This window comes from Micromys minutus (assembly GCF_963924665.1).
Source record: "Micromys minutus genome assembly, chromosome: 22".
Classification (NCBI taxonomy): Eukaryota; Metazoa; Chordata; class Mammalia; order Rodentia; family Muridae; genus Micromys; species Micromys minutus.
Window position 1 is genome coordinate 27679431 of NC_137957.1, and position 13727 is coordinate 27693157.

The following is a 13727-nucleotide window of genomic DNA, read 5'->3' on the forward strand; positions in this document are numbered from 1 at the left end:
TGCTCAGCAAGACTCTGAGAGGGAAAACTCTCCACAGTTTGGATTGGCTTGATGACTGTGCACTATTAACATCCCCTGCAGCCATTTTTCCTTCAGAGAGTTCATCTAAATCTGGAGCTCTATGGCAGCACCAACTGTCTCTCAGAAGATCTGAATGTCTTGCCTTTTCTAATAGAAAGACCACCATCAAAGTCTTCCTTGCCTCAGTTCCCTCTGCCTTGTTGGCTACCACTAGATGTCAGCAAAACCAGGGAGCCTCAATATTTCCACCTGTTCTCTCCCTTTTCCCAGTCATCTGAATCTTAAAAAAAAAAAAAAAACTTCCCAAGGTATATGTGGCCACCGGTGGAATGATGGCCCTGTTTGTCACAGTCTGGATACTGGTGATAACACTGTATTTTCTTGGTGAAATCAGTCGGTGTCATTACTTTTGCTCTTTCCTCTTTGTTTACCCTTTTAAGGTAATAGTTGCACAAAAGAAACACCCACATAATAGTCTCCAACCAAACATTATGCATCGAGCCTTTCCTGCTTTGCCTCACTCCTTCCAATTTACATGTTACACTGTCTGCTAGTTTTCTCCCTCCTCTAGCAGAGGTTTACCATTGCACAGGCCCTTCTCTCTGTGTATTGCTGTATACCTTATGGGCAGTAGGCCCACTGTAGATGTCTTGGATAAACTAACCTACCAAGAGAACCTCTTGTGTTCTCAGATTATTATTTTCTCTTCTCAGACTATTGTTTTTGTTTTTTTTTTTCTAATAAAGCACTAAATGTAAGATACATTGCATAGTTTAAACTGTTTTGGAGCTAAGATATCTTTCATGTCATAACCAAGTCTAGACTGCTTTGTTGTGATCTAGAAGAAGCTTCAGAGATCACAAACCAGTGACGATAGCTCATTGCCTAAGTTCAACACAGGGACCATGCCCATTAATGTGCTATGGCCAAACCTGTTGCCATTTACCATAAATATCCATTCAACACTATTACTGAAGATAAAGCTGTGGTCACAGAGGCCTGTCATTCTTCCACTTAGTCCTGTCACTGAACGTGCCTTTATTTAAATACCCCTCTTCTAGGAGAGAGACCGAGACAAGGGTTATAGATAGTATAATGGGATTCACCAGGAGGAAATAGTTCAGGAAAGATTCTGAAACATCGACCTTAATCCCGAGTTAAATGAATAATAAGGTAAAAGAGGGAAAGATAATACTAAAATATGCAGGCCAGTTTAAGGATTCTTTAATCAGCTGTGGAATGATACAACTGAATCTTCATTTCATCAATACCGGTTTCTGAAGTATCTTCTGTGGAGTCAGCAGCAGAAACACGGGCACCACATAAGTGGTTAGTTCCCTAATTCAGAATGAGATCATGCTTGGATACAGGGTGGTATCAGTAAAGATTCGACAAGTCCGTCTCTATGTTTCAAGGACCCTATGCCAGCTTCCATAATCAACCTTTTTAATGTAAATGTTGTGATTCAGTTTTGTCAATAAATTTTTTTCATTTTCTTCAGAACAAACCTTAAAGTGAAATTGTTCTTTTCTAAAACTATTTGTGCCTGAAAGTCGGATCACTCTTTCCTAAGCTAGTTGTGTCATGACACCCCGGCACATATTGTTTTAGGTCTTGTTTAGTTGGATTGGTCTTAAGAGTAAATTTTGTGTGGCAATTTAATAAGAAATGCCAGTTCCAATTAACTTAGAAACTCTGTATGTAGAATTTATACAAAGCAGAGTCTGATCATGAAATTACAGCCAGCTTTTATTTCCACTGATTTCTATTTCACGGGGGCTTTTGAAATCCAGGAATTAATGAAGGATTGATCTTCATAAGCTTGTCATATGAAAATTTGGTGAAAATCTACCAAGTAGTTTAAATGGTTCAGCACATGAGAGAAATATTTGAAGAGGAAATAGAACAATTCCTATACTAAAATCATGGAAACTTGGGCAGTCAGTGGATTTCTGTTCATCTTCTGTTTGTCTTTATCTTGGCATCTCCAGAGACTGCTTCCTCTCCAGGCATCCTCTCTTTTCTCTGTACACAATGACTTTTTCTCAAGTTGGTTATTCTTTTCCCTTTGTCTCCTTGTACTTTGATTTTAGACAGTGATGGAAAATGAGAATTGTTAACCTTGATAAGGCAACTTACAAGCCAAATAAGTGAAAATGTGGTAGCCAGAATACGCATAGGAGAATAACGTGCATTTTCTGTAAGAGTTTTACATGTCTCAGTGTGTGTGTGTACATTTTATTTGCATTTCTACTCAAGTATCAAGTACAAAGCATGTATATATATATATATATATACAGTATATATATATGTGTGTGTGTATATGTACAGTACATATTTATGTGTGTATATATGTGGTATACATACATATAAATATAATATGTATATAGATGTATGTTCATTTCCTGTGGTGTTCATACATATGTATCTTCCTATTTGTACTTGTATGTAAGAGCTGGCCATTTTGTCTCCATCATACAGGGATTATTGCCAAGCATAGATTACTTTCAGGCTAGTTCAAGCTAACTGCATGCTAATCCAATCTATATTTGGAATCGAGAATATGATGGTAAATACTGTTTTACTATAACATGCTGATTCTCAAGGTATGGACATGCCCTAGCAGTATCAGCATCCAGTTTCGGACCTATTGCCAATGGAGGTGTCCAGCTCTGTCTCAGACTCATGCATATGAAGCTGTTGAGGATGGGGTACAGAGGTGGGGATGGTTTTGATATTCAGTAGAGACCAGGTGGGAATGTATACTTTACAGGCTTTGGATGGTTTACCATGAGAGATAGACCTGTCGAATCATCCTCATTTTCATGACCTTCTTTAGCAGACTGGTCCTATCTCATAGTAGCTCTCAGTTTAAGTTCCCATAGCTATCTTGAGTAGGACTCAAGAGAAATTCTTCAGCAAAAGGACCTATGTCTCCCCCACCGCTACCTATGTCTCCTGTGCCAGGAGAATGATCCAAAACAGAGTTTTGCTAATGCTTCACTTCCCACTGGTGCTGAAGACAGGAGGGTTGGGATTTCCTCCTCTTGGAACAGAGGCAACCATGTGTTGACAATTCTAGTATTGACTCTTGTCCCAGGTCAATTAACATCAGTCCCTTATACTCTTTGAAATGCTTTGATTTTGAGGGAAAATTAGATTATAGTGAACATAAGAGATTCTGGTAACCATTGGAAACTTGTCATAGATTCTTCAGTGAGAAAAACATGAGGAGGTAAAAGTGGAAGAAATGTAAAGTACAGTAAGTAAGCAAGACAGAACTAGGATTGGTGTGTGAGATAGCCTTAGCAGTCAGGAAAGCTTAGAGGTGGGATGTTCTGGGTCAAAAAAGGAGATTAGAAGCAGTGGGTAACTGTACTGTGCTGAAGCAACTTCGAGTATTTGGTTCTTAGTTTGGTAGTAGCAATGAATGCTGCCTATATGAGTAGCAATTGGTGGTGAAGGATCCACAAGTGATACCAGGAAATTTTACTGTTCTGCCCTGAAACACATGTCATTTGAGATTGGGTGAATAATTATTTGAAGGATGCCTATTATACCTTTATTTCACTTTTGTGGATGTGTGTTTTGTGTGTGCGTGCGTGCACGCGTGCGTGTGTTTAAAATGTTTGCTGCCAGACTCTCCATCAATTTTGGGCATTATCCCAAAGAAGCGATCGATCTTTGTGTCATATAACAGACTCATCTCACTTCACAATTGAAACTTCAAATTACATTAGAAAGTATATGATTCTATATTAGCAGAATACTAATGATGGAGTTTTGGGATCTGTGGCTTATGAAGAAAAGAATGGGCAGAATTATAAAAATTCACAGCTAGTAGCTTGTGATCCTATTTTTGAATGTTAATGTAAATATATTCTAGCGGTGAAATGTTCAAATGGTAATTTTAAACCAACCATTTATACAGTTAAGATTATGCAGTTTAGCTAGTGTTGGAATTTTGTAAATCGTTTACAAAGCACAAATTGTATGACAAAATAATTTGAAGCTGAGTATTATTACATAACAGTAAGATGCATATTGGAGTTCACACAATAGTGTGTTGTTTTGATTTGTGGTTGGTGTGCATTAACAATGTGTGTTCATGAAGCTTGAAGGGCTTTGTCTACAGTATGGCTCCCTGAACTGAGTCTTTGTGTTATTAAACTTCAGTGTGTTTATCAAATCTTTCTGTTTCTCTCTTTCCTTTGTGTTTTTCAGCAGGGCTGATGTATTGTCTCCAATTTAGCGTAGTGAATTGTAAGAAAGTATCGTTCATTGTTCAATTAACAGCTGCGATTTCCTGTGTATTAATGCATGCTATAGATCAGAGTTGATTACCTGGAAGAATAACTTAGCAATTACCTACCTTGTACATAGTGTAAATATTACATAAATAATTGATATACCCATTATGCATTTATTTAATTAAATATTGGATTGAGGGCATACAGCAATTAATACTTTATCTTAATTTAAATACAAACTCCAATAGTCATATCTAAGTGCAAGTTATTTAGCCTGTCTTTTTTAATGACATACATAAGGAGACATTTTTCATTACCTGAAGATTATATAATTCTTGTTTTGTACCTTTTGATGCTCTTAAATCTCCTGTTCCTTCCCTCTGTGGAGTTAGTCCATAAAGGAGATTTTGAGTAATATGTATAATTTTTAGACCTCTCTTCTTAATGACCTTAAAGCACAGTCTTGCCACATAAGCTTAATTCAATAATCCTCCTACTGCAGCCTCCCAAATGCTGGGAAATCCAGGTGTCTGACCACTACAGAAGGCAACTAAATTTACCATTACAAATTACACCATTTACAAATGGTGTTTTATTTTTATAGTTGGAACTTCAAAACATACCTCAAGTAAGCAATGACCGTTATTCATAATGAAATACTAAAATGTATTCTTTTATTTTTATTTTCAGGAGAGATATTTTAAAGACAGTAATCATTATTTAACACTTGACCTGGGCTTTTCAACAGCCATTCGAGCATTTGCACTTTTAAACATTTCTGTTTTCATTTCCAGTTATTGACTTTCTAATCCTGTCTATAATTAGTCAACAGTATCCAAACTTTGATCTCTCCAGACACTGCAGAAAGCAAATACTATTGCATAAACTCACAAATCTTCAGATGCATATGGTGGGATGAACATCGCTTTACAAATAAAGTTATTCATGCACTTTACATCCTGATCACAGCTTCCCCTCCTTAATCTCCTCTCAGTCCCTCCCTCTCCTCTCCCCTTCCCCCATCCAGCCTTCCTCCCTTCCTCATTTTGCTTTATGCTTGAATAGCTTATAGAAGTTTCATATTTAAAAAAAATAATTTTAGCACATGGAAATTTAGACTCTTCACGATACCCTGTAATTATGGGAAAGGCACATAATAAAATGTGCCTAGATAAAACTTGCATTAAAACTTGGCTTTAGATCACTGTTTCTGCCATGGGTACTTATTACTGCAAACAGTTCTTACTTTTTTGAGTGACGCTCACTTACTTTACTTTGCAGGTCAGTTTCTCCTGGAAGAATCTCGACTCACAGAAGCAGCCGAGATGGCGAAAAAAGCAGCTGAGCTGGACAGCACAGAATTTGATGTTGTCTTCAATGCTGCCCACATGCTCAGGTTAGCTTTCATTCCTGTAGTTTCCACGAGTGATGCTCTGGCTTGAAGAAAGCAATTCATTACATTAATTTCCCCATTGCACCATCGTAGCCTGCATTTTAAAAACAAATCATACTATATGACCAGCTAAAAATTAATAAGAACTAGTTTATTTATTATAATCTATGTGCCCACTGTGCAGGGAAGACAAGCTCTCAGAGTCCACAAAATTACTGACATGTTCCTACCCACCTTTTCCCCTTCTTTCCAAAGGTTATTATGAAAGGAAAATTGTAAATGTAAATTTAATAGCTGTCTAATTAAATGGCTCCCAAATACAAACATTATATCAATTAATCAAATATGTCTCTGTACTTGGGGTATTATAATAAGCATTACTGAATGAGACATGGGGATATCTCTTAATGTGTTTGATAGTGGGAGCAATTATCAAATACAAATATACTTAAGATTCATGAAATAGTTAAAATGGCTCTGTAATCAGCACTATTGATGTCTTGAAGAGACACATTGCTAGGTCATTGAAGCTTGCATTTCAAAAGAGGTATTTCAAAAACTAATTACAACAGCAGCAGAAACTTGAATTAAAAAAAGAGGTCAATTATTTTTATTGCGAATATCAAGATTAAAAGGGGGTCTGTGACTCTAAAACGCTGTTTTAGATGAGAGGAAGAAACTCAGAGACTCAAACAATTTCAAGAATAGTATTTATTAAATAATATATGTGCTTTTGTCCATATGCTCACCAACTTTCCCCCCATTAAATCACCACCAACATGACTCATTAAATAATGTCCACAGGTAAGGTTTTCATGCACAATCTTCATCACAAATAAATATATACCATTAATCTGCTATTAAGTTCTTATTGAAAACCTCATAGATTGACTTGGAACAGCAAGAATGAATATAAGGAAATAACCTGTATCATTTATCCAGTTGCCCCAATAGCAATGCCTTCTAAAATTATCTTATCTATTCACAGTTAGTAGGTTAACATCATAGAGTACATAGTCATACAGTTGTACCTAACTCTCTCTCTCTCTCTCTCTCTCTCTCTCTCTCTCTCTCTGTGTGTGTGTGTATGTGTGTGTGTGTGTCTATAAATATATCATATGCAGATCCGTGTGCCCACCCATGTGTCTCATCATCCATATTTTCCTTTATGTGGTAATTTTATGACCACCTAATCTATTTATCACTGACCTCCAAGAAATAAATACTTAAAGCAAGCATTTAAAGTAATTTTTCATTATCAATTAAGATTGTCCTTGTGGTATATTAAAACTATGTCTTGGTATCCTCTTCCTTGGGTTTTTTATGGTTTTTAAGTACATTGGCTCAGGGTTTTGTAGACAGGATTGGATTTCTTTGCCTTAATGTTAGCAGTTCTAATGCACTTCTTATTTGGTGAACACAATAAACATGCTGTCTAGGTCTGGGAGATGTGGTTCAGTTGATAGTGTATTTGTCTCACATTCACAAAGACCTTGGTTCAATACCTAGCACCTCATAAAAGCAAGATGTTCTAGTGAGTGACTCTAATCTCAACATTCCGGAGGCAGAGACAGGGTGATCAGAAGTTGAAGGTCATCCTTGCCTTCAGTAAGATTTTGGGTCCAGCCAGGCCAGACAAGAACCTGTTTGGAAAAGAAACATGAAAAATTACATGTACAAATAAGAACTATGAGTCAACTTTGTTATCAGTACGCTTACAATAGAGAGGCTATTGAATGGGTAATGATGACTTTAAAAACCGTGTCTTAATTTGAGGATAAAGTGATGATGTGGTGAAGGGCACTTTGTGTTCTTCCTGAATAAAAGCTGGGCTCTTAGACACTCTAAGCAACTGTGAGCCTATGCATCTATAGGGTAATTCATCTTACTCATCGTAAATGCTTTCACGAACAAGACATTTTTCTACATAGAAAATCACTGTCAGAAATTCAAGATCTATCCATGGAAGCCCAGTATAAGACTGCTAGTACACACACACACACACACACACACACACACACACACACACACATACACACACACATACACACACACATACACACACACATACACACACACACACACACACACACACACACACACACACACACTGATTAGCACAACACATAACAAATACTTGTATCTCATCAAGTTGTAAAGCAGAAGGCTACATACAATATTCCTAGAAATTGCTATCAACTGAGAAGGTTGTGAGAAGGTTGTGAGAAGGTTGTGAGGAGGCTGCAATAGTCTTACTTGTAGTCAGTCCAAGAAGGTGATGAGAGCCTGTAACTTAATGAGGACTGCAGACTGTAGAAAACCAACAAGAGCACTCTGGAGACAAACCTCAAAATTTCCACAATGCTGATGTGTAAGGAAAACTTTCCACTGGTTCTAGCATTACAATAACAAAGAAAAGCCTCCAGGTTTTACATACACACACAAACACACACACACAACAAACAAACACACACACACACACACACACACACACACACACACACACACACACACACACACACACACACACACAAGTTCTGTTAGACTGGCTTAAAGGCTATGGTCCAGCTAGTCCAACAATGGCTGTCTACTGACAGAAAATCCAAGGATCTAGGATTTGTTCAGTGCATGTGACTGGATGTCCAAGCTGGTCTTCAGTACACAGCAGAATCTCAAAGAAAGGCTCTATGGCCAGGGAATGAGTGGACTTTCTAGTCTCCATAGCAAGCAAGCAAAAGGGGATCTGCTGTCCTCTTCCATGTCGTTTATATAGGCAGCCAACAGAAAGTGTGGCCCAGATTAAAGGTGGATCTTCCCACCTCAAAAGGTCTCAATTAAAGTGGGTTTTCCAATTGCAATGATTTAATTAGGAAATAATCCCTTACAGGTGTTCCCAGCCTCTTAGGCTTTAGTTAATTCCAGATGGAGTTGAGTTGACAACCAAGATAGCCATCACAAGTGGTTACTGTTCAAGCCAATTTCAAACCTCTCTTTTAGTATCCAAGGCCATTGAGAGACTTGTTAAAAGTACTCAGAAATGTTTTTAGTTTCCTCCTGAGTACAACTTGGTAAAAAAAAAATAAAGTGTCATAAGTGATCAATATTGTGGTTAATGTAATTTCATAGATGAAGTATTCTGAGGGAGGTCTGAGTTCCAAGCTGACTTTGACTTCAAACATTTAATCTGGGGCTTTGTGTTTGGTGAGCACTACTCTTTAGTAGCAGGAGTCATACTTGATGACCTTCTTGGCCCCAAGGCTCAGCAAAGTATATCAGGCTGGACCAGTACCACCATTGCGCAGAGCTGGAGGAGCATTCTCTGGGACACAGCTGCCTCCTGAGTTTAGAATTCCTTAAGACGACATCTCATGGGTGAAACCTGAGTGGACGAAAGTTAGAAGATGAAAGAATATGGCGGTCCTGCTTTGCCTGCGAATGTGAGATTCACATTCTGGCTAACCACCAAGTAAAGTTTACGGGGATGGTGCTCACAGATGCTAAGTCTCAGTTAATGTGCACTGAGGACACACGGTGACGCTTTTAGGACTTCAAATATAAAACTTTTGAAGTACTAGATGCTTCCAGATGAGACCGTTTCCTTTTGTTTTTAAGGCAGATTGATTATCATCAAAGGAAAATATCAAAGGAGCTTAAAATGTTTGAACTCACTAGAATCATGTCTACACGGTTCTGGGAGGAAACAATTGAATCAGCTATTGTGGTGAAAGCCTTCTCTAGGAAGGGATAGATTCAGTTCCCCCTCCGGACTGGAAGTTGGACTGAGAGTATGAATTGATTTGGTAACTGAGAAGTCTAGAGGCAAGACAAACACACTGTACCTGGTTCATAAACTTTGGTATGAGAACTTGGCTGTTGTTGTATTTCCCCTTTATTGAACTATCGGTGAGGGATGAAAGCAACATTTCTGCTGATGTCTTCTGCCCCTTTGGCACGTGTTTTGCATGCATACCTGACCCTCTCCTGTTTCTACCTACACATCTTCGAAGGGTACATTGATATTCTCATTTTATAGCTGCAGTTCCGGAGGGTCCCATCAATGCTTCCCAGAGCTGGCAGAGATGGAGTCTGAAGGCAGTGTATCTTGGCTACATATAAATGTCTTTTTCATTATCACAGGCTCCCTTCATCTTTATAGCTATGTGATTCTTACTGAAGGAAGGAGACTTACAGAAGGTCACAGCTTGTCACATATGTAAATCCTAAATGATAAGGCCTCCGTGGGTTCTTCAAATGAATTCTTTTATGGTAAATCTTAGAAAGTAGGCTTATGTGTTCACTGGAGTGTTTGCTCCAACCGTATATCATTGGGATACACAACTTACAGAACCATCATCATGGAGTCTATCTGTTTTCAGTCACACAGCTTGGATAAATGTGCTCTTATTAGTTTTTTCTTTAATTCAGGCACCGTTGTTCAGGCTCTCACCGCCTCCAGTGTAGTGAGGAATGTCCTACTGTGCCATACCACCTGGTTCCGATTGCCTTCCTAATTTCTAGGACAGAATGAGTGTATGAGCAAGAATCATTATATTGCAATTTCTCCACTCAAGCTGCACAGTATTAAATGATTATATGCTATACAAACATAGCATTTAAAAGTAATAACTTCTTTATTAGCTCTACTGGAGGTGACACAAAATTCAAATTCTTGATTAAAAAAAAAAGAAGTAGAATCAGAGTATTTTCTCTCCCCTCCCTCCCTCCCTTCGTCTCCCCCCCACCGTGTGTGTGTGTGTGTGTGTGTGTGTGTGTGTGTGTGTGTGTGTGTTTGTGGATGATTTGGTGTGTGGGTGTGTGCATGTGTGTTTAGAGTAAATGCAAAGTTAGCCTTTAATTTTTTTTTTTTTTTTTTTTTTTTTTGGTTTTGCATCTGTGAACTCTAGTAACTACAGAAAGAATACTTGAGGGGGAAACATGTTTTGTATGTACACTGGCTTGTTTAGAAAATAATGACCAAAAGATGTAGCAAAGCACCTTTGATTGAACTTAGGATGTATTATGTGTTAAAACTGATATGGGGCTTATTTAAAGTACATGCAAGATCTCTGCATAGGTTCTGCATATATGAAGAGATTTAATACCCAGAGATTTTGCTATTTGAAGGAGACAACTAATCAATCCTCAAGACAGGGCTCAATGTTGTCTCAGTGATGATGTTCCTCCTTTAAATTTTTGAGGAGACAAAAATAGTGGATAAGGTGTCATGACTCTTTCAGGTTTTAGATTCAGCATTGTATGGAGGTAGCTTCTTTGTCTTGTAGCTGCATGCAGTTTGAGTTCTGCCACCTGAATTCTCCAGGTAGCAGAAGTTAACTTTGAATTCTTATCCTCTTGCACTTGTCTCCCCTGTGATGAAATCAAGATGCACCACTGTACCACTGTGCTTTTCAGTAGACTCCTATTTAAGGCACATTGTTATGGGTTGTGACACATGAAGCTGATAGTGATGGGTACCTTCCAACTCAACACTTTTTTAATACCCAGTGACATGCTCTGCCCTAGTGGGTTTGGCTGCTACCTGGTTTTTGTACTTGTAGCATGTTCCACATGCTGCTGCTTACAAAGCTGATTCGTATATCATAACTACAGGCAGTCCGTCCTTCCCTCTCTTTCTCTCTCCTTTCACCAGTAATTTCTTTCCTGTCTGAAATCTACCTTGAACATAATTGATAATTGACTATGTATGAATATACTGATTCACATTACCAAGCGCACCTTCCCTTTTAATTTTTCAATATAAAGCATTGTTTAGTCTTTCTATATCCAGGCTTTATATCTATCTTTAGGAGCCCTTGAAAAGTTTGTGACCTTGAAAAACAATTGGATCCATATATTTATGGGGCATGATAACCTGTGACCCACAGGAACCAATTCTAAAATGACATCCTTAGGGTTAGTAGGAAGGCTCAGCAGGGAAAGGCTATTGCTGCACAAGGTGTTAACCTGAGTTCAATCCCTAGGACCTACATAACAGGAGAGAGGCATCCTCCCTCCCTATCTCTCTCCTCTCTCTTTTGCTCGTTCTCTGTCATATGCACACACACACACACACACACACACACACACACACAGAGAGAGAGAGAGAGAGAGAGAGAGAGAGAGAGAGAGAGAGAGAGAGCGAGACAGAGAGAGAAAGAGAGAGACAGAGAGAGACAGAGACACAGAGAGAGAGACAGAGAGAGAAAAGATCCAAAATACTTAAAATTACATCATTTTAAAAAGTACATATGGTCTTTTTTCTTGAGACATTTCCTCTTCATTGTTGCCTTCTTTAAAATGAAGACAAAGACAAATGGGCCTTAGAACTATTTTTAAAGTTCCCACAGAGTTTTTCTCTAAGGAGTTTATAAACAATTTATTTCAGATGTTCTATTACATGGATCATTCTTCTGTTGTTTTACATGTGTGAGACTCTATTTGCTATTTTAGGATTTACCGTACATAAAAGAAATGACCATAGCATGTAGGAAAGGTATGGAATTCCAGCTACTTTAAACAGGTGTACACCAGAAGTCTTGGGGAATCAAGTCTTGCACTTCATCTCTAACAATCTGACTTGGGGTGGGTGTTTGACAGTGTTTAATAGAATCCCAAAGCACAGAGCAGAATACTGCTTATTTCTTGGCTTTTCCAACAATGATTAATGAGTTAATCATTTTTGCAATTAAGACTTGATAAGTATTCCAAGAACTTCTCTTTCTGATCAGGAGTATAAAGTATAACTTACTCAATTAGATGAACTTTGAACACTTCCTCATGAGTGTTCTCTCTTGTCCACAGCATAAATCAATAATACAAATGATCAGTCTGTGTCTAGAAATGACATATACCTTCCCCTGGTTTTCTATGTGCTGTCAACAATACCTTCCTTAGTATTAGTAATGAAAAGACTTTAATAATAGAAACAAAATTCTGCAGTGGAAATTAATTTTACACATATATGACATACATAATAAATCCTGTTTTTTCATTTCCTTTAGAATGTTATCAGTTGTAATTCAAGCTTAAATTACCTCTTCTGAGCATTATTTCCTCTGAGCATTAAACCAGTGTCTTAGGTAATTTTTTTTTTCCTGTGATAAAATCCCCGACTAAAAGCAACTCAAAGGAGGCAAGGTTTATTTTGGCTTGCAATCTGAGGAGTTGCCATCCATCATGATGGGAAGGCATCTGCTGGTGGGAGTTCATTGTGATAGACACACTGCCTCTGCATTGGAGAGGCAAAGAGCAGTCAGGAAGCACTTAAGTAACAAGAAAGTTCAAGGTCTTACCCAGGACTTCCAACGTTGAGCCAAGCTAAAGGACCCTCAACCTCTGTACCACTGAAAGAACCAAATAACTACACACATAAGCCATCAAGAAAACATTTTACGATCACACGCAGTTACCATTTAAGAATTGAATGACTTAAAGATGCATAATTGCTTTTAAAATTCAGTTGATTAATATCTTCAAAACTTTTTGTCTAATGCAGACTCCGGTTTCTCTTTTGATCAGTATGTGCCTTATGAATTGGAGGCTGTAAAGAACTATCAGGAGCCACCATGCTTGCAATACTTGATGTTTATTATTTGATCTTATGTCAAGGCAACTTACTTTCGTCAAGTGTCAAGTTACTTTAATTTCCTACCTCCCTGCCCTTTATGGTCCTCTGGAGAAAACCCTTTCAGGGCATGACCTAATGAATGCTGCTTCAAATTTCCAGATTAATCTGAACCAAAGTGAAGCTGTAATTTGGTGGAGGGCACCTTCATTAAATACCCAAGCAAGGAAAGTTTTACTGTTTCTTGCCAAGCATGAGTACTTTTGTTGACATGTTGAGGTTGAATTTTGACATTTATGAGAATATAAACTGCAGTGACATATTGTAACGTACCGTGAATCTAGCAAAGCCTTGGCTCAAAGTTTGGTTTTATGTTTTGTGTCTTTCTTTCTTTACATTCTTTATAACTTCCATTGAAGATAGTAGTGTTTCTGATTACTTTTCCTTCGAACATTAGCAAGGTATGGCTCATTTTCCAGAGAGATGATATCTTTAGTCA

At 38.0% G+C, this 13727-nt stretch overlaps 1 protein-coding gene across 1 annotated transcript in view; it reads left to right on the forward strand.

Moving 5' to 3' along the window:
• Positions 1 to 13727, forward strand: part of TMTC2 (transmembrane O-mannosyltransferase targeting cadherins 2) — a 374133-nt gene that overhangs the window by 305822 nt on the left and 54584 nt on the right. Inside the window, exon 10 of the mRNA XM_080935191.1 lies at positions 5553 to 5667. Coding sequence (XP_080791317.1) covers positions 5553 to 5667 — 115 coding nt within the window. The remainder of the gene's footprint in view (positions 1 to 5552; positions 5668 to 13727) is intronic.